The sequence below is a fragment of the Chelonoidis abingdonii genome, chromosome 14 (assembly GCF_003597395.2).
Source record: "Chelonoidis abingdonii isolate Lonesome George chromosome 14, CheloAbing_2.0, whole genome shotgun sequence".
NCBI lineage: Eukaryota > Metazoa > Chordata > Testudines > Testudinidae > Chelonoidis > Chelonoidis abingdonii.
In genome coordinates this window covers 12,389,638-12,415,629 of record NC_133782.1, presented here as the reverse complement: position 1 = coordinate 12,415,629, position 25,992 = coordinate 12,389,638, and the positions used below count along the sequence as shown (strand labels likewise).

Here is a 25,992-nt window from a genome sequence, read left to right as displayed (position 1 = left end):
GACTTTTGACAATAAGGCCTTTTATCTAAAAAAAACTGGTAACAGACAACACGAGTTTTCTCGATAGCTCCTTGGGAATACACTAAAATACAAAAGAAAGAAATACAAGACAACATTTAAACCTTTAAAGCATTACAATCAAACTTTTAAAATAATTTTTCCTTTGGCCTCTTAAATACCATTGATCAATTTAACTTCTTAGGATTACAGCTGCGATCTTATTTCTCCATACTGTATTTAATCATATCCATATATTGTCTTAAAATCCACATATTATGTATAGCTTTTTGAGCATATACCCTCAAAACTAGCATTTTGTAAAATGTTTATCATAACCTGACTCAAGATATAAAAGTACCTAAAAGCCTCCATCCTGTAGTTCTTATTCAGACAGAATCACCACTGGTTTCAGTGAAAAGTGGAATTAGATTTAATGGCAAAAGACTACAATTAGGAAAAGACTCCTCATGGAGTCAAAGTACTATCTTTCTACTTTTAAAAGCATACATTACTTTCAATTTATAAATGGCTTAAAATGATAACTACTTTGAGTTCACAAACAAGAGAAAATATCTTTTATTTGAAGCAGTTTGATTTTCTGGTTTAGAGTAAGAAGAAAGCCAATTTACTCTGATTCAAAATAAACAGTTTATACACAAAAAATGGTCAAATGTTTACACAACATTGTTATGAATTTTAAACAAAGAAACTAATGTTCTGATTTTCAGATGAAGATTGTTAACGTTAGAGCATGCTAAGCAAACAATACCATTCACACTTTCATAATAGAAACAAAACCATTCTTAAAACCTAGGTCTTGTTAGGTAATTTAAGTAATCAGTATTAACTATTAGCTTATTAGAAATAGGTAAGCATCATCATTAGACAAACTGCCACAGAATATGAACACAAGACTATGAATCTGAACAGCCACATAACATTGTTATTATGTAATGTAGGTTAAACAAACTAGCAAGGTTAACTGATTCAAGTACACCGCCTTCCCAATGATTCTAAATTACTTTCATTACAAAACTGGATGGGGTATCGCACTGCATTATAAAAGCTGTAGCTACTGTAATAAATAGCTATATCACTAGCTGTTTAAGGACTTGATCCTGTCCTGTGGTAGGATGCATCACTCTGTATCTCGTTAACCTGGGTACTCCAGTCTGCAGATGACAAGTGCCTTGGTGAGCTGCTCACCACCATTAACTCCTAGATGTGTGTTGGCGTACAAGAGGGTGACGTTGCTTTCCCACTTTCAATGGTAATCGAGTCTCAGCACGTCACAGGATCGGCCTTGTTTCAAAGTAGCGTAGCTGCTACAAGCTATCTAGTTATACTTGCCATGTAAAGGACAGGATAAAGTTCTTAACACTATATTGATTGAAAATAAACATCCATTTATTAACCTCTTAAAAGTAACAAAAACATGTATGTGTTCTTTCAGACGTGAATACTTAAACTCACTTAACTTGGAATGCACGGAACAGAAGAATCTTATTGTCATGGCTACAAAAGCATTGTTAAAAGGATAATTAAAAACCTATAGCACATAATTAGGTCTACGCGCAGAATATAAGTGGGGTATCAGTTTGAATTTACAGTATGTGTAGCTCTGTGTTAAAATATTTGCCTTAAAAACATTAGAATTAGGCTGCCAGCCAACTAAAGTGAACCAAATTCTGCACTTTTCAGGCAAAACCTTTGCTGAAGTTATGATGATGTTTTGATAGAGTAAAGACAGCAGGATTTGTAACGCTCATAGAAACAATCCAGATATATAAAACATACTCCACATCTGAAAATCAAATGTAAGCTGGGGTATTTTTAATTAAAATAAAATTTGTTCATTATGACTTGTCATTAAAACTAGTTTAAAAAGGCATTTTTTCACTGAAAATGGTAGTATATAAATATATATTTTATATTTTGAGCATGCTTTCAAACATTAATTGTAAATGAAAGGAAAAATAAGTGAATAATGCAAAAATTAGTTTTTCTCACTGTAACCAACAACAACAAAAAATCAATCAATGGTACTATTTGCGATTGTCATGAAGACTAAACAGTAAGATTGGTATAAAAGTGGGGATTCCAACAAATTGGTAAAAAGCTAAAACTACTAGAATTTCATTGTTTTTTTACACACAGCATGTTCCATGAACATTGTTAAAATACTTTTCATATTCTTTAAAAACAAGCATATATTATTAGAGGCCTGAACCAAAGTGATTTAAGTCAATGGGAATCTTTCAAATGACTTTTATATGCTTTGGATCAAGTTCCAAGTATAAACCCATTCTTACAGTCATCTGCATGTAGCTACATGCAAGACAGCTATAGCACAAAGTGGTTATAAAAGTCCTAATAATCAACCAAAAAACAAGGGTCTGATTTTCCTCCCACTCTGGTGTAAATCACAAGTGCCCCAACTGAAATCAATGGAGCTACATCTGTGTAAAACTGGTGTTAAATAGGAGGAGAATTTGACCAAGGCCTCACCCAGTTTTGAGGCTTGGTTGTTATGTTATAAAAAGTGTCTTTTTTAAAATTAAGAGATTAAAAGTGTACATACTGTAAAGTTAATAATGTTACAATAAACTTACTAACAGGGTACCCAGATGCATATCATGGTTCTCAGATTTATATATATATAAAAAGTACTATATTAGGCTAAAATTGTACAGATTTGTTAAGATCTTTAGTGTTCCGAGAGCAGACCTAGCTATGTTCTTTGCATCAAAATAATGTTCCTTTCATAATGTGCTCACCATGAGGTAAATGCAAACAAGCTGAAAGTCACAGATCTGGATCTGACAGGAGCACAGAGCTACCGTGGAATAAATTTGCTTGAAAACTGTATGTAATTCTGTAACTAAATCTGGAAGAAAAATGAAAAGTAAATTGAATAAATTCAACCTACTTCTTTTCCATGGCCTAGTTTTAAAATTTGTTTTTCTTTGACGCTGATGTGAACATGTTAGAATATATGTGGCTTTCATGTAACTTTAGCTAACAACTTTTTAAGAAACCAATACCTTCTACAGCTTACTTCCCTTAACATGCTTACAAACTTTGCACTAGCATACAAACTGACATTCTGTACGTTAACAATGGAAATCAGAACTTGTGTTTCTATTATTTGTCCATCATGTTGAGGATCATTTCACAAGTTATTTCTGTTTTCTGCTCCATCGGAGTACTTGTTTCTATTCCATATACGACAGGAACAATCTCACTGGCACAGCATTCAGTGTTCACAAAGGAAACATCTTGGAATGATCCCAGGTCAACAGCTTTGCAGAAAAATTAAACATCATAATTGTCAACTAGAGAAAGAATTAAATACTAAATGAATTTACCATTCTGCAGTTTCACTGTAGGGGGAAAAAACATTTTCAGTATCTATAACGTCCCACTACATTTTTTATTTTTAAGTCTCCAATTTTGGAGGATGAGTACATTCTGTTATAAATGTCACCTTCCTACCATTAGGATTCTGTTCTCAACTTTGGTGGATCAATTTAGTCGTAATGTGCAATAATCAATGCTACTTAGTAGCACCAATGATTTACTAATCAGCAGAGATCTCAACATTAATTAACTGGAGACTTACATACTTCTTACATCCATGGCAGAATGAAGAAGAGGGGATTTCTTTAAAAAAAATTTAAATTCATTTTTAACAGCAGCAGCAGAGCATGTTATTCATCAGTCAGAAAGACACCACAAATCCATTTTTAAACCTGAGCGAAAGAGTCAAAAATTCTTGTGATACTATGATCTTTTAATAAGCCAATTATATATCTATATCTATATTTTATAGTCAATATTCCAAGTGTGTGCGCAAAACTATTCCTCTGCCCTTGTTTATCCCCAAATACTAACCACTGAAAAAAGAAATTTGGACCCAGTGCTTAAGCATGTAATATCTGAGAGAGTCAGATAATAGGAAGTAGTTGCATTTTGTCTCTTTAGTGCTTGTAGAGAGATTATTTAAATTCCAGCAAACTGAATTTTTCACCCCAAGAGCTGAAGATGCACAAAAATTCTCATAGTCTGTATGCACCAAACAACAGCAGCAAAAGTCTACACAACGTAAGTATTGCAAATACAAAAACCACAAGCAAAGCTTAGGTCTGGGTCTACCCTGACATTTCTTTTAAAATCTTCAGTCACAACCATTGCAGCCTTACCACTGAAAGGAGTGGAGGGAACACTACTGCAAAATCACCTGCTGATGTTCCACCTTGAGATGTATTCATCAGTCTTTGAAAAATTACATCATCACAATTATCATTATGTGAAATGTTATCCCAGTGGCATTATCCATACAGGTGAGGAAAAAAAAAAATCAGTGCAAACTGCCTGCCAATACATTAAATATTGTGTTGCCTACTCATGCTTAGAAAGGGTCAAATAGGACAAGCTTGCAGTGGAACAATGAGCCAGCACCTTTTCATATTCAGATTCTTATACTCCAGAATCTAAGCTTATTTTTTTTTTAAATTACTGTATGGCCCTGATGACTGTAAAGATAACCTTCAAAATGTGAACAAATTGTAAACCAGAGCAGCGTGATACACTACCTCAGCAGAGGTCCCCGAGCTGCTGGCAGGAGTTCTCTTTGAGAGGTTCTCAGTTTGGTAACTCACTTCCCCACCCTTGATCTGTCAGAGCAGAGGTAGCTCTCCAGACATGATGCAAAGCTCACCTTGACTCCCTCACCCCTTTTGTAAAGGCTGCTGAGGAGAGTGAGAGAAACAGATATCTAGGGGTAATCCTTCTGTTCATCTTGTGATTTTTAATTTATGGGATAAGCGCCCAAAGTACAGGATGGGAGCCTATAGTTGCATTTTAAAAATCAGAAACAACAACAAATGTGTCCTCCCAAGCCTGCAAACAGCCTGAAACAATAACTTTGAGGTGTGAACTGTCTTACTCATCTCAGTGGCATGTTAACTGGGAAGCCCAATTTTGTTCAAAATAGTCATTTTTACTGTTTCTCTGATGACCAAACACAAGATAAAGAAGAGGAATTGATCATATTATGAAGACATGCTCCGTTTAAGCAGCATTCTAGTTTGGCATCACAAATGGGAGGAGCTTGGTTTGCGGTACTCAGGAGTTTTCCCTATTGCCTGCTGACCCTCGCTGATCCGCACAAGAGAACGCTCTGTAGCCTTCATCTTCCTTGATTAAAGAACAGTGCTGCATTTTTGACTATTGCTGGGCAGGGAGACTGGGAGGAAACTTGCATGAGCAGGGGAACAGTGGCTCCAGAACAAATAATTGAGCAATGACTTACACTTAGATGACTGGGCTTTCTGACACACACAAATAGGTGTCTGAAACAAACATTCATCTTATGTTAGCACTTAAATTAACTTCACTGTGAAATATTAATTCAATCACAGGAAGAGATTCACAGCTTTAGCCATATCTGGTTGATTCCAATTTACTTGATTACATTCTAACTTATTAGCTGATTACCTTCTTGCTTAACATCATGTTTTAGTCTGTCACATCTTTTCTTTTTGCCCTTGCTTCCTTTGCGGCGTGTAACAGATTTTGCTCTCACCAATCCACAGCTTTCAGAATGCTTATGCATATTATTCTGATAGGACAATGAAGCACAGACATATGAATACAATCATGCATTTTAAATACAAAGACAAACATTTCAAGTTTCTAATATATAGATTTTAGAAAACTAAAAAAAAGTCAATTAATCTCAATGACTTGCTGCTTATCAAACTTCTGAAGATTGTTCCAGTAAAAATTTTTAAATTCCACTTTAAAGGAACATTATAAAGACTCAGATATCAGAGGGGTAGCCGTGTTAGTCTGGATCTGTAAAAGCAGCAGAGAATCCTCTGGCACCTTAGGGCTGGTCTACACTACGGGATAAAATCGATTTTAGATACGCAATTTCAGCTAAGTGAATAACGTAGCTGAAGTCAAATATCTAAAATCGATTTACTCACCCGTCCTCACCGCGCAGGATCGATGTCCACGGCTCGCCATGTCGATTCCGGAACTCCGTTGGGGTTGGTGGAGTTCCGGAATCGATATAAGTGCGCTCAGGGAATCGATATATCCCGTCTAGATTAGACGCGATATATCGATCCCCGAGCAATCAATTTTAACGCGCCGATACGGCACATAGTCTAGACGTGGCCTTATAGACTAACAGACGTTTTGGAGCATGAGCTTTCGTGGGTGAATACCCACTTCCCACGAAAGCTCATGCTCCAAAACGTCTGTTAGTCTATAAGGTGCCACAGGATTCTCTGCTCCTATTACAAAGACTGGCAGACTTAAAATCAGATCTAGCATCTTTGATTCATAAGTGAATAAAATTGATATTTTATAAACTAATTTACAAAGAAGATAGGACCAGATTTTGAAGCTACTATAATCACAAGGCCAAACGACAGTAACACTTCTTGTGGCTAACACAGTATCCTGTGTGCTCAGGGAGCTGGCTGAGATACAAATTCTGGTGGTAGCATATGGTTTTGAAGAATAGGATTATTATTCTCTCATTCACTTTGCTGAACTATTCCTTGTATTTTCTACTTTACATATTTTCTCTGTTTCTTCTATTTGTCTTTTGGTACCTATCTAGGATACTTTCCAGATATTTACATTTGTTTCCTTTTTGCCTTTTATTTTCTATCAATAGACTATTTGCACATTCAATCTTATTAATTCCCAACTTGCACTGTACCAATAAAATTCTTGAAACAAACACCTGGCCTTTTATATAAAGTGGTAAATTGTCAATGTATTAACCCTTTGATGTAAAATCTGGGAAAAACCTATTGGTGTCTCTGCATCAAGGAGCTAGCAGGAGATTCAGTTCAGCCAGTAGACTGGTTCTTTATAAAAATGAGGTATGTAGTACTTAACTAAAGATATCTCCCCACTGACATTCCTTAAAAGGGAAGTACCTTACCCAACGTGAATAGCCCTTGCCACATTTAGGGCATTCATAAACCATTGGTTTAAAATTGGAATCATGGTATTTCCTGAAGTGAACAGTTAGAAGCTGCTTCTGCCGGAAGCATTTGCTGCAACATACACAAGCGAAGGGTTTCTCACCAGTATGTGTACGCTTATGCACAATCAAGTGTCGTTCCTGAAACAAAGAAAACAATGTTTAAAATATAACTTTTTGTGACAAGCAAGAAAATTAGAGTCCAAGGTTGTTGCAGTTTCCTTAATTTGTCTCACAGAGCAGAGGTACTGAAGAACATGTAGGGTAAAATTCTGCTCCCACTGAAGTCAATGGCAAAACTGTCACTGACTTGAATGCGACCAGGATTTTACCCAATGTGTACCATCACTTGGAGAACAGTGATCCCTGAAATAAAATGTTAAGGGCCAAATACTGAGATTTAGTTTGTATTTTCCTAAATTTTTCACTTTACCGGAACTTTCAAAAAAGTGTCAATTACTTTACTGTGCAATCATTTAAAGAATGGTTGGAATAAAACAAACCTTTTCAGAAAAATGACAGAATAAGTCAACTGTTTTGATTCTTTAAAAAAAAAAAACAACGTTATTTCAAGAGTTGGTGGGTTCTTAAGACTGTGTCTCCTACTGTCCATTGGAAACTCCATCCCTGCAGAGTTTGCACAGCCCCAATGATGCAGTGAGATCCATTGATATGGATCCTTGCATGCACCTGGAGACACGCTGAAGGAAATAGAACTCTGTAGGGAACAGCCTATGCTAGCACACCAGGGCCTATGTAATTAACAGTGGGAAGGAATGACTAATAGCAACGGTATCAGACAGGGTAGAAAAGATTGCTGCTTGTAGAGAAAGCACATCTGCATACTGCAGCTTCAAAAACCGGCTTGCCTCCTGCCCTCTTTTCCCCAGACAATCGGACAGCTGACTAGATAAGAGAATGCCTGTGCCCTCCTTTCCTCGGACAAGTGGTAACTGGTGAGTTCAGAGGGCTAAGTGGTTTTAATTCAACAGAAATTATTTAAAATTAATAATAAGATGCTGAAGTTATAAAGAACACGTGAAAACCCATATTACTGAACCCTCAGTATTTTACAGTTACCCACTTCAAGGGAGCAATGGCAAGATAAAGCTATACATGGTTTTAGTGGGCTTAAAAGCCCAGCCTTAAAAGTTAAATATCCCTTTCTACTACAGAGTATGTTTGTCTGATTGAGAATCCATGCTTTTAATCCGTATTTAGTTATCTTCTCTCTATATCTTCCTGAGTGTGAGAGAATCTTTCTAAAAATTAACACACAGAACAAGTCACTAAATTTTCCAGTGACAGTCCTATAAGCACTTAGAGTAGGAGTTTCAGTGAAAGAATCCGGTGTGTTTTTTAAGAGTTCTTTTTAGAAAAACTCATACTACTATAGCATGTTTATTCCTTTGGCTTGTGAAGATTTTAACTGTGCTAATGTATAGTACATACACTGCTAATGTAAGGGTAATAATGGAGTTAATAAACAAATAAATATTCCATAGAGCACAGCCACATTTCAGTTTTTAAACTTGACAGATTTCTAAATACAACTTAAGAAGATGAAAATTCATCACGTCTGCACTGCACATAATTCTCTAATCAGAGCATCCAAAAATAAAAGTTTCTTTGGATTGAAATATAGTGTAAAATGATTTGTCTAGAGTGTCCGCATCTCTTTAATCACATCATCCAGGAATGAAACAAAGACTACAAGGTTATATATTGGGATAAATGTTTCCCTATGTTACTGACATAGCAAAAAATGTATGAAACATATAGCATGATTTAATTCTTCCATTTTCAGATTATGAAAATTCCTTCTAGAATAGGTATTATATAGAAATATGTAGAAATACATTCTGATAACAAGAGGTCCACTAAAAAGTTTGCTTTAGCCAAGGCCAGATAAATAGAGCAAAGCTGATTCAGGGTATGATCAAAGCTATATAATGAAGTTTCTAAAGAGTTGTACCCCATATCTTGCAGATATAGACATCTAATCTATTAAAAAATGTAAGTTGTGTAAATGAATTAGGCATGGAATATAGTATCCTGTGTCAAATTACCTATTCCAGGAATCCAGTCTTTCCTGACATTTTGTATTGCATGGCTTCCAAGCTACTTTTATAGCATAGTGTTATTTGTTTTACAAAAATGCCAGTTCCGATTGAAAAAACTTTATTCTGTACTTGTTGAATACTACAAATAAGATGCAAATACCACGTTTTATCATCACAACTGCAGTCAAAATAACTGCTCTTATTTTCTACTTTCGAACAGATCACATTTGAATTATTTTTCATATGCAAATAGTTTAAGATTTTTTTGCATTACTAATTTATCATTCATTCATAAACCGGTTATCTTGCAAACAAATATAAACACAGAATTTTAGTTACAATGTGGTAACAAATAACTATGATCAAAGCAAATATAACCCCAAAGCCAAGCCTACCCCACAGAAATATCAACTGAATAAGCAATCACACTCCAATTAATGTAAATACCTGCTTGCATGCATAACTGCATTGATCACATTTGAATCGCTTTTCATTCCTGTGAGTTTTCTTGTGCTGAATAAGAGCATAGCGCTCATGGAAGAGAGCTTCACAATAACGGCACTTTGTCGCTACGGTCAGGTAGGAATGCAAATTACGTAAGTGGACACCTAAAACAGTTTTAAAGATCATTACATTGAAAAGTTGTGGTAACTGAAGATGGATTTTTGGATGTCTATAGTTTCAGACAAAAGGCTAGTCTGTGAATAGTCCTGAACAGATGTACGCAGCGGGGGCGGGGGGGAAAAGAAAGCTGACAAGGAATCTTCCCGGCCCTTACTACCTCTGTACAGGAGCCCAAAAACAGTCTACTGGCTTCACCTATGGGGAGCAGCACAAAGGACCAGATTTCCAAAAGGTGTTTAGGCGCTTAGTGGGATTTTCAAAAGCACTTAAGAAGTTTAGGTACCTACCTCCCATTGAAATCATTCTGCATCTTTAGGCACCTAAGTACCTTTGACAATTTAGCCCAAAAGGATATTTATCGTATTGTAATGTGGAACCTGGAGTATACGTAGGCTTGTTGACAATCAATAGGTGCTTGTTAGGTGATAATCTTTGAACAAAGACAAATTCCATAAGTAAGCACCCTACCGTATTCATACCTTTGAAATCAATTAAATATTTATTCATAATTTGAGTTAGGTCTTTAGTGGGTTTTTCAAATGTGCCTAGGTGCCTGTCTTTATCTGCCTAAATACCTTTAAAAATGTGGCCCTTAATGCCTCAACCCACCTCATTCAAGCACTGGAAGCCCACTATGATAACTTATTTAATCAAATACACATACACTTGTGATGAAGGCATGAGCCTTTGTACAAGCTGAAAAATGTGCAGGATTGGCCCCAATCATAACTTTTGGATATTCAGCACTTTTGAAAATCAGGTTGGCACTTAAGTATCCATTTAAGACCCTAACTTTAGGCTCTCAGTTTGAAAATCTTGGCCTTTGTGTATAAATTTCTTTGGAACCTGTCAGTTATATTGACTCAATTATAAAAAATAGGTTGTATTTCTAATATGGTGGCTTGTTAATGGAAATCTGGTTTCTATGAGGTCTTCATATTACTTAAACATCAATTTACAAGTGAACTATATGGATAATAATTTTATTGGTATGCAAATGAAGTATGTTTCAGATACAGAGTTAGTATAATCATAATTCTCTTGGAAACTCATGTGGGTTTGTATTTCCAATATAGTGGTTTGTATAACTGAAAATTTAATCTGCATATATCCAGCTTTCATTTATGATATTTTAAGCATAAATTTGCATATACACCAGTACTGTAGTGATATTACTTGCAGGTGAGAAAAAAATCCATGAGTTGTATAAAGAATTTAGGTATCTACATCAGAATATAGTGGGTTTGCTTTCTGCTTGATGGGAAAAGACCCAAAGAGTTAAAGGTCATTTCTATTTATTGTACACCATCATCCGTCATGTCACATGAAACTTATAGAACCTGAAAATAGATCTGCTACAACTGCTTAATGGAATTTAGAAGTTATATAGTACAAATATCGCCTGTTAAGTATATATGAAAGCAAGATTAAAAGTTAATATACACTTTATAAATTGATTATGAATGTGATTCCTTGTACTCTTTGAAGTCTCATTAGTGAAATGCTCCAAAATTCACAAGTAAAGTTAAAGAGACAGTCAAGGACAAATACAAAAGGTACAAGCAGATCTTATATATTCAAGGATATCAGTATATTAAAAACATTCAACATATTTCTAGCTCCTCAGATTTCTGGTCTGACACCCACTTTTATTTCACGCTTGGGCTGGGGCTGGAACAGAATCTGGAAATTGTGACAGTCCCATCAAGATCTGCTCCTTCTGCCACAGAGTTTCCACTCTGTGCAGTAGAGAATCTATGGCCTAGATTTTTGTTACTGCTGTCACTCTAGAAAATGGATTTTCCTAATGCCACAGGTATTTAGTAATATCTTGGAAATGTTAACTTGAAGTGGAGCACTATAACTGTACCAATCTATGGCAACCACAAGATGGCACCACATACCCTCATCACGAGAGATCCATGAATATTTTTTCCCAAGGAATACTTTAATAATGATAAACATAAGTCACTGAACATTTTTATAGCCTATGATCAGTAAGAAAAGATACCAAATTCCCTATGCATTTGCATTCCAGTTTTTTCTTAAATCCAAACTCACCCAAATCACTTTTTCTTGCAATAAATGTATTACAATGTGGACACTGGTATCTGGGCACATTTTCACTATGCTTCTGTAATATATGGATTTTCATGGTACCACTTTGTGTGAATCTGGCCTGACAAACATAACATTCATAGGGTTTTTCTCCTATGAAAAAAGCAGGAGAAGTTAGATAACATATGCTCAGCAGCTCTACCTGTATATTTGATACAAACACATCTTTTCCAAGGACATCTATGGCCCTCATGCTGCACTGTGATTGACCAGCACAAACCTCTGTGCCCGAACAGAAACTCATTAACTTCAGTAGGAAAACTGCATGATGTGTGCAGGGATCAGCTGTAAGCTAGTGTGAATCTCAATGCAGGATTTTAGCTTATAGAAGTTGTGAGCAGAACTAATGACAGCACAAAGCCATTTATGTAACTTAAAATATTAATTAGTTTGTTCTTTTTTTCTGCTGTGTTTAATGTAGGAAAATACACAATTGCTAACACTGAATTGGGCTAAATTCTGTTCTCAAGCAAACTTTGTAATCTGTTTGTCTTCACTGGGATTCCATAAGGAAACAGGAGAGCACATCAGGAACAAATTACTTTTGTTATTTTGCCATAAATATTAAAATAGTGCAAATTATAATTACAGGATTTGCAGTTACTCATTTGCCAAAATAATTTCCATGAAGGGATTGTATTTTTAGGAAACAGATGTGCCACAGTCATGCCTACATTTGGGGGCAGCTTTTTTTTGTAAACCCTCCCTGACTGTCAGACACATGCCATGTAAAATTAACCAGGCCTGATACAAAACTGAAAATTGGATCACAGAAAACAAGAGCACACAAGTGAAGACGCTGAATGTTTTATTTCATATTGGTAAATGTCAGTTTAAACAAAATGAACACAATTAAAAAATCATAATCTGATAGGCCACATTTTCAGAAGTAGTTTTAAAAACAGACCGAACAATTTTACATGAACATTTTTCCATGTATGTTCTTGTGACACACAAAACATAAGTGAAAAAACTGTGTAAAACTGCAGCAGCAATTTCAGAGACTGGATTGAGGCCAGTTTAAAAAAAAAAAATGTAGCCCTACAGATTTACCGAAACTGTAAAATATATGTATTAACCATTACATTAGTAAATCTTACCTGAATGAGTTACCATATGTCTTTTCAGCTTATAGGTATCTTTGCTAGCATAACTACAGAGGTAACAGTTATAAGGACGTTCTCCTGTGTGTGAACGAATATGACGCTTCAATTTGCTTGCCTAGTGTAAAAGTCAAAAACGTATTCAACACCACCCATATTAAAGGAACACTGTCAACTTAAAATCTAACCCATTTTACAAATGTAGCAATTTCAAGTTCTACACCAGCCATTAAAACACACTTTCAATTTTAGTGGATTTGCAATCACAATTTTTAGAGGTATTTTTAACATTCCTCCCCTGTATGGAACACTGAAGACCCACACAAACAAAAGGGAAACTGACTATGCAGGAGGAAACAGTGAAACTAGCCCTGCGTACACTTCCATCAAATGCACAAAGGCTAGGATTTTCAAAGCAGCCTAATGAGGGCACCTATTTCCCTTAGGCATCTGTGAAAACACCACCCAAAGAAAAACTGAAAATATAGAGAAAAAATGGAAAGGCCAATACTAAGTAACATATTTGCTCATCACATTGGTTTCAATCTGGAAAAGATATACATGCTTAATTTAACCCATGAATAGCCCCACTCAAGGTCACTACTCAAGTAAAAATCATTGATGTGCTTAAGTGTGTGCTGCATCAAATCCTAACTGCATAGCAATAACTATCTAAGAGCTTCTTCAGCACTCACTCAAGCAAAACTCTCAAACTTCAATGGGAGGTTTACAATAGGAAAAAGTGATTAATAGGAACTTTACTTAAAAAAAAAAAGAGAAAAAGGACAGAGTATAGTTAATATTTTTAAAAATCATTTCAATTTAGATTTAAAAATACTATTCAAAATTTACTAGCACAATGCATGTGGAGAATTAAGGGACCATATTTTGAAAAGAAGAACGGGCAAGGCCTGTACACAGCTGCAAACTGGGCACAGTATGTCAGGCACTTAAGCATCTAAATAGTCATTTAACAATGTAACTGCAATAGTAGTGGACACAAATGTAGGTGCACGATTGAATGCTTACTATTCCATGTGAACCTCTGGCAATTTCAAGTTTTTATTTTATTTGACCCAAAATTACAATATAGATGCCAATACCACAAACACTAAGCAAGTGTTTTATACATGAGCAGTAACAAATGATTACAACAAGCCTACTCATGTGCATAAAGTTAATCAAGTGCCTTGTAGGATCAGGGTCACTGTAAATACATCATACAGCAGCCATTTTACTGTTAGATAACACCTAGGAAAAATATTAGAACAAAATGTATTTGTTGGTTTGTTTTAAAAAAGGGTTAGATAAACACAGAAAATGTTAACTTAAAAAGTACAAGAGCTCACTCAGAAGAATGAGTGAGCAGACAAAATAAGGAAGTGATGATTCTGAATAAATATCTTTTTTTGGAAAGGCTTCTTCATAAATAATGAAATTCATCCTCTACTTCTGAAAGTTTTATTAATTGGGCTTTGTGAAGGCACCTGGAGGTGGAGGAATGGAACTCACTCCCTCAGTGTTTGGCAGGATCCTTGGGCTGAAAACTCAACCCTTTGTGGCCACTACACAAGTTTATGGGCCACTGAATCTGGAGATCCAGTATCTCCCTCTGCTTACACATGCCCCTGTGGCAATGTCCATGCCAGTCTATGGGATCAATGCAGACCCCTCTCCTTTGCGGTGTGCAGGGACTATAGCTAATATCTGTGTGGCCACCCCTCTTCTGTGGAGGGAAGTAATGGGGTTAAAATGGTGGAAAAAGCAATACACAAGCCCTCTGCACTAAGGAGAATCTCACCAACCCAACCAAGTCGTCCAGTGTCAATACTGTAGCTTAACTTATGCAGCTACATACGTCATTTACTGACCTGTGTATCTGCTATGGTTAATGAGTTTTGTAAAACTAAGGTCAACAAAGACAATATGAAGGTGCACCATTAGGTCCCAATCCTTCAAGCACTTGTGCTCATAAGTAATTTTATGCATTTATGTAAAAACCTGCTGAACTCACAGCATATCAGGCCTTTGTATTTGAAAACATACATCCTCTCCCCTCCCAAAAAGAGATTCAGTAGTACTGCACTTACTTCTACACTAGAATATTTACACATTGAGCACTTAAAGGGTTTTTCTAGAGTGTGCTTGTATCGCCTGTGTCGTGCAAGCTCACCACTGGTCACAAATGCCATCTCACAGTCACTGCACTTATACGGTCTGGTCCCTGTAAGAACATATTATTTAGAATTTTTTAAAAAGGCATATCTGTGTAACTTCTCAGTAGTAAATCAGCATTTACACATTAATGAAAATAGTTTTAATATCAAAATTGATACGAAATTTTTTGAAGATTCAAATATTTTAAAACTATAAATGTATTATGAATGCAAGGTTTATGTATTACATTCCTAATATTTTAAAATATTAGGAAGAAAAAGGCCCACAGACATTAAAGGAGACAGACCAGCTCAGGAACACAGGAATTCGATATTTTAATTCATTTCACCTTGAGGATGATTCTGTAGAATATTTTTTATATATATAAAAACCACTAAAGCCATGTCATGTCATCGCTCTACATAATGGAACTCCCATTAAATCAACATGGGGTTTTGAATGCAGACTGATGGTAGAAGACAAGATCATTTCAAAGACACTTAAATCTGGCAGACATCAAGTAAAAGGAGCACGTTCTTACATATTAAGTATACCTGTATGTGTATTCACATGGTTACGCAGGAGAGTAACTGTACGGAAAGCCTTAAGGCAGAGGTGACACATATGGGGTTTTTCATCAGAATGGGTCTTCATGTGCCGATTAAGACTTGACATTCTAAGAGAGGTGAATGCGCACAGATCACAATGGAAGATCATCTTTTTCCCTATGAGAATACAGACATATTTAGGACACATGAACCACAAAACAATTATTTGACTTAAAGAATAGTGCTAATTTCCTAACTAAACCTCCTAGATTAAGTAATAATACTTTTCACTTCTGCAGTGTCTTTCATAAGAGTACCTCAAAGTGCTTTCCAAAAATTAAGCCTGTCAGAAAGGTATTATTATACCTATTATAAAAAGAGTTTAAAGTGATTCATCCTAAACCATACACTGATTAGTGGTACAGTTGGGAACAAAATCCAAGAGGCACGATTCCTAGTCTAACTCACATCAATGGATAATCCTCCCTTCCTTGAGAGTATCTTTAACATTTAGCTCATCTAGATGCTTACATCCTGTGGAGTATGCCTCAGATGTCAGTTTCATTAACTAGCGAGACAACCTCCTATACTTACACAAAAGCCTAGAAATGGCAGATTAATTATGAAATTCTCCACATATTCAGAGGCTTGAAAATACTAAATATAGACAAAAACACTATTATAGTTTAAAGCCTCTTAATCTATTGCTTGAACTTCAAGAATGCAAATGCAGCAGAATGTTAGTTTCTTAAGCAAAGAGAACTACATTCCATGCTGATTATATAACACCTGCAAACTCACATAATGGAAGTAATGAATTTCTTTAGAAAATAAATCGAGGAAATTTGGAACATTTTCAGCTTTCAAGCAGATTCATAGTTGCCAAATGGCACTTTGTGTAATATTTGGACAGCCTTTCTGGAACCATCATCTCAGGTCTGGGTCAAGCTGATTCTTTACGATAGCCATTCATGCTGCAGCCAACAAATATTTATAGAGAATTCATGTGCCTGTATCAGGGCATGCAGCTAGTAGTATACTTCAATGAACAACAAACAAAAGTACTTTATCATTATTTTATCAGTTCATATCCACACAAAAAACTGCATCTCGGAACCACCCATGGGCTCCTCCAAACTTCCTGCAAATCTTGTAAGTTTGGCCACAGGGAGGCATTCTCTAGCATAGCTAGTAAGAGCCATCAAATCAGGGCTCAACATTATTAAGCACATCAGACAAAAAACCTGCCTCACCAGTGAAGTAGAAACTTTGCTTCTTAGGCAACTTTATCTGTCTCCCCACCCCAAGCTCCTGCACCCTATATTGCCTCTGCTGCCGCTAAAAGTTTTTGCCTACAAACCTCCCCTTCCTTCTGCCTTCTGTTAAGGACTGAGACATGGTGGCAGAAGGCACATGAAGTTTGTCACTGTTACAGAGACTGCTTCTCCACCTGGCAAACTTATGTCTCACCAGCAGAAACTCTGCTGTGGCAAACCTTACTAGGACTGTTGAACTGGACCTCCCATTATCACAATCAAAGAAAGCTGAAAATGAAGACACGGATGAGAGCAGACTGGAGGTACAGAGGCAGCTAGGAAGAGGGGCTGGTACAGTAGCAGTGGAACTAGATGGGTCAAGCAGGATGCACAAGGACAGGGAAGCCAGGATTCAGAGGGCAAATCAAGAAGGGAGTTATCTATGAAGATTCGGAGCTCCATCAGCTTCCATAGCAAAACAAAACAAAAAACCCACCACAGATGAGTTACAATAAACAGCTCTTTTGTATTTTCCTCCACCATGAATTACCCTATTCTGATCTTTTCCTTGATAAAGCACTCAATGCAATAATAAATTGAGTTTTTCTCACCTTAAGAGTTTGTCATAATATAGGAGACTGAAAAAGTTATAATCTAAGGATTTCAGAAGACAATAATTTTAAATATTAAAATTACCAAGAAGGCTCTAAAGAGTACAAGTCTCAGAATGATTTTACATATCTTCATGTTTAATTATTAAGCATTTACACTCAACATTAAATGGAAAACCCAATGGAAACTTTAACTACGGAGTCAGGTTTCAAATCCTCCAAGTTACTCAAAGTGCAGATGATTGAGGCAGTAATCTGAAGAATTTCTCTGTTGAAACTTTACAGTGACATTACACCGATTAAAAAATTCTTATCAGGTAAGGTCAGAAAGGGTTATTCATTCTTCCAAATTTCAGTAGTAGTTCTAACCTTAACTTACTCTAAACATAAAGAATGGAAGTTACTTACAGGACTTCAATCGGTTTTCTAATATGAGCTACAAATACTGAATAGTCAACTTTTTACCTTTTTTCCTATGCCGTGTGTTTTTTTGAGCTTCTAGAGCCTCAGTGTTTTTTATAACTGCTTGTTCTTCTTGCTCTTTGTGTTCATAGTGTGACACTGACATATCATCTTTGGCTTTACAGCTAAAGATCTTTGCTTTCTCAACAGTGAAAATGTCCTTTTCTCTTCCCTCTTCATTTGGAGGCAGTTGCTGGACCTTACCTTCAACTGCATGTAGATCTTTACTTCTATCAATCTAGTTTAAAAAATAAAAAACGAACAGTTTTGCACTTCATCAAGAAAAAAAATAGTCTCAGTACAATCATGCTTGTGGCAAAACAGCAGAGGCTATTTGTACCAGCAGGCAGAATACAATAAACTACCCATCAATTAATTCTCATTTACAGCTAGTTATTTGGTACATAATCTGCAGGGATTTTGATTTGGGACCTACTGAATCAATGAATTTTGACATATACTTCAACAGGAACAGGACCAGACTTTGGGGGACACAGTTTTCAAGCACCTACAATTGGGGCCCAATTTTCAAAAAAGGCCATTTAGGCATCTAAATTGAGCGGGCAGATTTTCAACTCAGTGTTAATTGGTGGAAATTGAGCACTTCTGAAAAATAAACAGATTCATGCAAGGCTCCTAAATCGGAGCTACAGAGTGCTGGGCAATTTTCAAAACCTGGCCCTGAATCTTTACAGATTTAAAGAAATTTTAGACCTTCTTTTTGAGACTATAACAATGAGACTATAAAAGTTTATATTTTCAACTTCTTTTGACAGCATTTTTCATATAATTTCTAGGACTCTAAATTTTAAGAAAAAACAAGGAAAACAGATGTAATTTTTATAAATTATATTTTGTAAAATTAATATAGATTTATGCAGTATATTTGTAAACATTTTGTATTAATTCCAAATCATGTGGTAGTTACTAAGGTATTGTAATTGAATTTTTGTTAATTAAATAGGTTTTAATAAATCAGTGTGATCATTACTACTCCTGAAACTAAAAAATATAATGCATCATCTCTTGAAAGGGACAATGTCTAGTATTTTAGGCCCAACATTCAAGTTTTGTAGCAAAATTTAGAAAGCCAAATATTTATAGCAATACCAGCGTTTTCATGAACTTTCCAGATAGTTTGTTCTAAGTGAAAACTAGTTGTGTCTGGCATTAAATATTCCAACTTTCACACCCAAACACTACAGTATTATACTGATGTGTGAGACCCAGGAAAGGAAGCCTACCAGCATACTTATGAACATCTGAGTCAACTGAAATGCAAATAATGCAGAAATGAGAAAAATAAATTTAAAAAATCATTTTAGTTTTAACAAACTATCAGTAATGTATTTAGGAAAGATTGCTTTTTAATAATATAGGCTGAGATTTAAAAAACTCGCTTAAAGGATTTATGCCTAAATCCCTTCATTTAAAAAGTCACAGCCATGATTTTTATTTTTCATTTATATTTTTTAAAACCAGATTTTAGTTTTAAGTCTACCAATATAACACTACAGACGAAAGGTTACCATCTCATCATCTTCATTGATGGTATCTCTACCTTAATCAGTATCATTCCTGGGGGTTTATCCAATGACAGGTTTTCTTCATCTTTTGCCTGTACTTTTTCTTGCAAAACATTAATCTGCATCACCTCCACGTCATGAAATGTATAAACACCATCCTGTATACTTATTGCTACACCTGTGGGTAGATTCTGCTGAGCACCTACTCCCTGTTGCACTACTACCAAAGGCTGCAAGACACTTGCACCTTGTTGCACCACCATGTGCACCCCACTCTGCTGCTGAATATTCAACTGACTGACCCCCTGGGGCTCATCTTCTCCTTCTTTCAAATGCACCGTCTGCAGCATTATCAAATGTTTTTCACCCTGTACTGGAGATGGGGACAACTCCAGGTTTCCTCCTCCTTCCAGCTGCTTGGCTAGAGGGGCTCCATTTAGGCCTTCAGCATCTGGGTCACACATGCTATTTCTTTCTTTCACCCAGGATATCTTGCCCCCTCCATCATCTTCTCTTGCCTTGTCCCAGGTTCTTTCAGCACCTTTTATTTTTGTGAAGGGCTTAGGCAGGGCTGCGTCCTGAGACGCCATCACTAAGTGAACCTGTCCCAAGAGACAGCAAAGAAAGCTACTAAGGCTCCTCATCGCCCTTATATTAAGCTCACACCAACTCCACATGCTGCCCTACGCCGCACCACTTCCACTCCTTAATAACTCCCACAGCCAGAAACCTTCTCAGCTAACTCCCTGGTCACCCAAAATCCACCTCCACTAGCCACACCCTGGCAAAACAGTCCCCACGACCCTTCCAAAGCTGTCCTTTCCCCATTAAACCCCACAACACCTCCCCTCCAATAACCGCCCCATCTACCGCCCACCCTCTAGTAAACACCACCGCCGCACCCCTCAAGCACCTATCCCCAATACCCCCCTGATATGGGCTACCGTCCAGGAAACCTACCTCCCGCCCTATACCTCAACCTCCTGCCCTCCCCTGAAGCTCCCCAAACCCACCCACTCCAACCAACCACCTGGGCACCTCACCCTAGTGAGCCGGCTCCTCCCCCCCACAGTGCCCCTAAAGCTCCACTAGCCCCCACCCCCGGCTGCTCCCGCCGCTACCGCAAGGGGAGCCCCCACCCTGCGGCTCCAGGAGCGGCGGCCGCCGCCCCTTCCCCGGCCCCGCGCTCCGCCCAGCGGCCGGCCCGGCGCGCTCCGTAAAGAGCGGGAGCGCTGCCGGTGCACGTGACTGCGGGCCGGCAGCGAAGCGGGCTCCGAATCCCGCGGGGGGAGGGGCGACAAGAAGCGCCCCTCCCCCACTGACCCGCCCCTCCCGCCTGCAAGGGTTAACCGTGAAGTACCTGACTCCTTCCCCCACTGCAGGGAGACGTGGGACCTCCGCTGCCCTGAGATCCCCACTCCCTCCCCCAGCAGCGGGGACTGAGGCCTGAGCTCCCTTTCCCCAACTGGAAACCAACCCCTTCCATTTCATTTCCATCACACCTCATCACAAGGGGCAAGATGGGAAAAGCCCAGTGTCACAGCCCTGCTCCCCTGCAGTGTAATGCCACGGTAGGGAGGAGAGCGTGACCTTGCCAGGCTCTCACTTGCAATCTCACCAGCAGGAGAAAGGCTCTGTGTCACTATAGCCTTCACGAGCTAGGCAGACACAGAAAACCATACACAGAAAAGAGAGTTAAAATGTATTTCAATTTCCAGAGACAGTACAAGTCAGGACCTTCAAGATACTGACTGAATAGTTAGAGCCCTGCAAATCCATGGATATTCTCTTTGTATCTGCAGATATTTGCAGATCTGATGCGGATACACATTTTGTATCAGTATAGGGCTCTGTGACTAGGAACCAGCTCTTCACCCTGTTAATGAAGGCCAACAGCCTGCAACTCTAGCCCAGTACATGAGCCCGGGGGACCACATGGATCTTGCTGCATGGTCAGAGCCCAAGTTTCCATTTTCCACTTTTATGCAACCATAGCAAGTTCCTGTGCTTGACAGTAAAATCTCTCGTAAAACCCAAAAATATTTAAAAGCAGCAAAGAGTCCTGCATGCATCCGACGGAGTGCGTATTCACCCACGAAACCTCATGCTTCAAAACGTCTGTTAGTCTATAAGGTGCCACAAAACTCTTTGCTGCTTTTACAGATCCAGACTAACACGGCTACCCCTTTGATACAAAAATATTTAGAAACATTTCCTCTAACTGAGTCATAAAGAGAGATTTCTGAGTGTTTGTTTAATGTTCTTAACATGTGCTCCTACTTGGCGAGAGTCAATGGAATAGTACTCAGTTGGCCTTCCACTTTGAAACTAAAGTATTTACATGCTTCTCTTATGGAAACACTCAGCCTAGATATTATGCCAGTTGAGTGTTATTCAAGAGATAGTTGACTGCCAGTAGTGTATCATCTCTAACCATCAAAGCTTAAGTATTTTACAAAATTAATTAAAGAGCTATAAGCATCATTACACTATACTGTAGTTCAGGATTGGTTATTCAACCAAGGAACAAGTTTATGTTCAAGAGTTCTCTAAAGTCTTTATAAAAATGTCTGAGATATTTTGTGAAATCTTACAAGTTTATTTCATCTTTTATATCCTTCAAAAACAGCATTTTTCAATCTTCAGGATAAACCATTAAAGTCCCATATATTTTTAATGCCCATTTGCTATTAATACTTTAATATTAGATATCAGTGCAGAGGAAGGATTTAAAGATTCACCTCTAACTTTTAGGATGACAAATTGTAAAATGCCTATAGGTTAGCATCTCCCATGTCCCAGTCGTGTCCTAGGCAGTCTATATAATATTCCACTAAACTGTTTTCACATTGGTTGTCAAAACTGATAGGCTCAACCCATTTAAAAATATTGATTGTGATTGAAATTAGTTCAGCACAAAAGCAGCCCACAGTGCATACCCTGGTCTACATAGCTGATATAATGGAATTTTGCAGACATCTTACATTACACTGTACCTAATGTATACTACTGAATACATTTAAACTACGGTACAAATACTTTTCAATGTAAATCCAGGTATTATGCATTTCATTTTCTGCAAGAATATAACAAAGGCATAATTATTTGTTTCAACTAGTGCCCACAATGATAGATGCTCTACAAACACAAAAGGAAGGCACTAAAGACTTCACAGTTTAGGCAGTGATCTTGTGACTTGTTTCAAGGGGTCAGTGCCTGAAGTCCCATTGTTATCAGAGGAGCTCCTCATGGGTGCAGACATCCAGGTTGCAGGATGTTGACCTAAAACATGCATACACAGAAAAGTGATTCTCATGACTTGACTGATGTTAGTACATTAATCTTACAAGGCCTTGTTCTTGGAGGTGCTAAGTTTCCATAGTTCCCATGTGCTCCGGTGGGTACTACCAGAAACCTATAGCCATAAACTTGCAGAAACCAAACAGCTGTAGGGTTTTACCTCATAGTAGTTTTACAGTTAAATTTATTCAGGAATACACAGTGGCACATAATGTAGCCAGTATTATCACAAAGCAACTAAGCCTTCAAATTCCCATCTCATCTAAAGAAAACTTCCAGGTGTAGACACTAGAAAAATAGACACAGGCTACTTTATGAGCAAATAATTTCACAACTGTTAAGTTATTTGTTAATAGGGCAACCCAAACCAAAGCAGTTATTTAAGTAAGATTATTTACTCCAGTAATTTCTGATAACATTTTAGCTGGGTATCAAATTGTTTACACTCAATGAGAGCCTCTCACAACCACTAAAGATAAGACACAGAACACCAGAATGGTGCCACTGGCTGCATTCATAGATCATACTTTCAGATTTTCTGTATCTCTTCAGGTTGCTACTGTGTATTATGTAGTAATCATAGGTAGTTGAAGGGCACTGAGGAAAAAGAAGCTGTTAAAATTATACATCTTCCTTTAGGTCATTTTAATGAGTTTCTCTGCACTTGAGCAGTCATCAGCACCTAAGTGCTCTCTTGCTTTGTACTTCTGTATTATTTATACCAGTACCATCCATGCAGTTTTAGTTAAGGGTCTATCATTATTTCCATTACCATCTGATATTTTCAGGATTTATAACTCTAATTTAAAAGATCAATTCAGTTCATTTTTATTGAATTCAAAAGAGCCATTTGATCAGTGATCCACAAACTAAAAATTCCCTAATAAAGTTTTGACACAATAGACAGTAACAGCACCATTATGATCGTTATGGTCTATTGGGTGTACAATCTCCATAGCTATGAATATTGGCTGTTACATCATCTGTCTATAAACTACAACCAGGTTTTTACCCTGTACTCCAAAGGTTCCATTTCAGTCCATCAGGTGAAGAATCTACATTTATCTTGTGAACAGTATAGTTTTAAAAAAAAATTCTAATTATTTTGGGGAGAGTAAACAAAGTATGAATCATTATTAATTAGGGAGTTCTTACCATATGGAATTTAAATATTTGTCAGACTTTTTTTGTCAAAACAGTGTTGCATAAAGAAACAAAAAGTTCAGCTGTACAAATTAAGATAAATTGTTGTAAAGGAGTTAAGAGTGCATGAAAGTGAATATATATATACACACACCCTAAGATCTAAAGTCATTGGGCCAAATACTGCTCTTGGATGCACCAGAGTAAAGGAACAGTGTTTAATCCAATATGAGTTTTTCCTGTGTACAAACTGCACAGTTGGCATTCACTTTTTTGGGGGGGTATTTTGGCGTGAGTTAAAATCAGAACATTAGTCCAGATTTCAGATGTAATTCTCAATTGACTGTCATTTACAGATTTAATTGAGACTTTTAATATTAGTTAAAATGTATTTAATGCTAATAGCTTTAACACCTTTATCATCACATACCATATCTTTGCTCTTCAGAGTAATTAAAAGCCTTCCTGTTGGTCCCATTCTTCCACTTTAGGAAACAGCCACTGGTGATTGAAGAACCTGTGGTAATCAAGAACCACTTTGTACATTTTGTACTGCTTCTGCATGTCCCTAACCTGGGCCCAGCTAATCCAAATCCCACTGAAATGATTTGAAGGCTTTCCATTGACGTCAGCAGGTTTTGGATAGGGCCTGTGGTGTATAAATCTCTGAAGCAATAAGGCCTGGTTTATTGAAAAATATTCAACCTGCCCAGAGTTCAGGCTGGATCAGGTTTATTGTCGCAATGAATCAAGTTGACAAAAGGGAAAAAGCAAACAAACCAACCAGCCGCAACCTGGCCTCTGTGCAGAACCAATCCAAACCTTTTCAGCATTTCAAATGGGTTCAGTTTATGAACTATCTTCTGGCACTCCAAGGTCCATTCTAATCCTAAACATGACTCCTATTTAATCTAGTACAAAGACTCACATTCCATCTTTCTTAACAGCCTTAGAGTGGGGCATCTTGAAGGTTTTTCATAGTCCCCTGCCTGGAAGGTATCACTTTTCTGTATTGCTTAATCTAATATTTGTAGCCTGCCCCTCATTGTGGTATCTGAGTGCTTCAACACTGCTCTCCATGGCAACAATTTTTATGCTTCTAACTCTGGTCTCAGTGGCAAAGATTACCTTCTTCACTATCACCTGATTTGTGAAGAGATATTCCCCCTCTTATTAGTCACACAGGTAAGTAATCCTCTACACTTTGTCACCAGCTTCAGAGGCAGTGATTATTGCACTGTAATTTTCTAACCTTTGTTTTCTAAGTTGTTCAGTTTTGAAGCTGCTTCTACTCTGCTGCTGAAACTGGATGAATGCAATGTGTGTTGTCAATTTGTAATTCTTTTACTTCTCTTGTCTTTCATGCTGATGAGTCATTTCTTCAGAGAGCAACTAGAGAACTTAATTAAAATATGAAAACATGTCCACTAAGGAGAGATTAGAAAATAGCTATTTTCTTGGTCAGGCCAGTACAGGAAACTGGGAGTTGCAGATTTAGAATTACCTTAATGCTCTGAAGTGCTGGCCTGGCAGATTGTCAAGGAGGGGGGATACTTTCTGAATTTCAGGAAGGATATTGATCACTTGGGAAAGAAAACTGTTTATTAAAGTATTTTAACCTTTTGTTGCAGAAATCTTGCTTCTCTGACTCTGAGATCAGAGTTACACAAATACAAAAGGAAGCTGCTGAACATATACAAAAATGTTATATGCAGCTGTACAGTCAGATTGTGGTTCCTGTACGTATTTACTTCAGCAGATGCAGTTTAGGATTCAGTTGTGACTTGGACTACATGCACGATGCACAAGGCAGTAGTAAGGAAGCCCTTCCCTTTACCTCTACAAGGTGTAACCCAGGGGTTCTTAAATGGGGGTCAGTACCCCTTAGGGGGTCACAAGGTTATTATACAGGGGGTCACAAGCTGTCAGCCTCCAACCCAAACCCTGCTTTACCTCTAGCATTTATAATGCTGTTAGATATATTAAAAGGTGTTTTTAATTTATAGGGGGAGATCGCACTCAGAAGCTTGCTATGTGAAAGGGGTCACCAGTACAAAAGTTTGAGAACCACT

At 37.4% G+C, this 25,992-nt stretch overlaps 1 protein-coding gene across 1 annotated transcript; it reads right to left on the bottom strand.

The window, feature by feature from the left end:
* Positions 1 to 552: 552 nt before the first annotated feature.
* CTCFL (CCCTC-binding factor like) lies at positions 553 to 20,221 on the bottom strand. The gene is made up of 10 exons (XM_032782585.2): positions 19,513 to 20,221; positions 17,955 to 18,189; positions 15,629 to 15,799; positions 15,008 to 15,141; positions 12,915 to 13,035; positions 11,758 to 11,907; positions 9,520 to 9,680; positions 6,968 to 7,150; positions 5,500 to 5,623; positions 553 to 3,302 (listed from the first exon to the last, which is right to left on the bottom strand). The coding sequence occupies exons 1-10, from the start codon at positions 20,152 to 20,154 to the stop codon at positions 3,145 to 3,147; spliced, it is 2,079 nt and encodes a 692-aa protein (XP_032638476.1). The 5' UTR covers positions 20,155 to 20,221; the 3' UTR covers positions 553 to 3,144.
* Between the last annotated feature and the right edge of the window lie 5,771 nt (positions 20,222 to 25,992).

What these genes read in the sequence shown, in the direction of transcription:
- CTCFL (XM_032782585.2), bottom strand. Translation starts at nt 20,154, where the DNA reads ATGTGGAGTTGGTGTGAGCTTAATATAAGGGCGATGAGGAGCCTTAGT. An exon ending in GTAAATATTCTAGTGTAGAA is followed by an intron (nt 13,036 to 15,007) that starts GTAAGTGCAGTA and finishes CTTTTACACTAG; the next exon opens with GCAAGCAAATTGAAGCGTCA. An exon ending in GCAAGGGCTATTCACGTTGG is followed by an intron (nt 5,624 to 6,967) that starts GTAAGGTACTTC and finishes TTGTCCTATCAG; the next exon opens with AATAATATGCATAAGCATTC.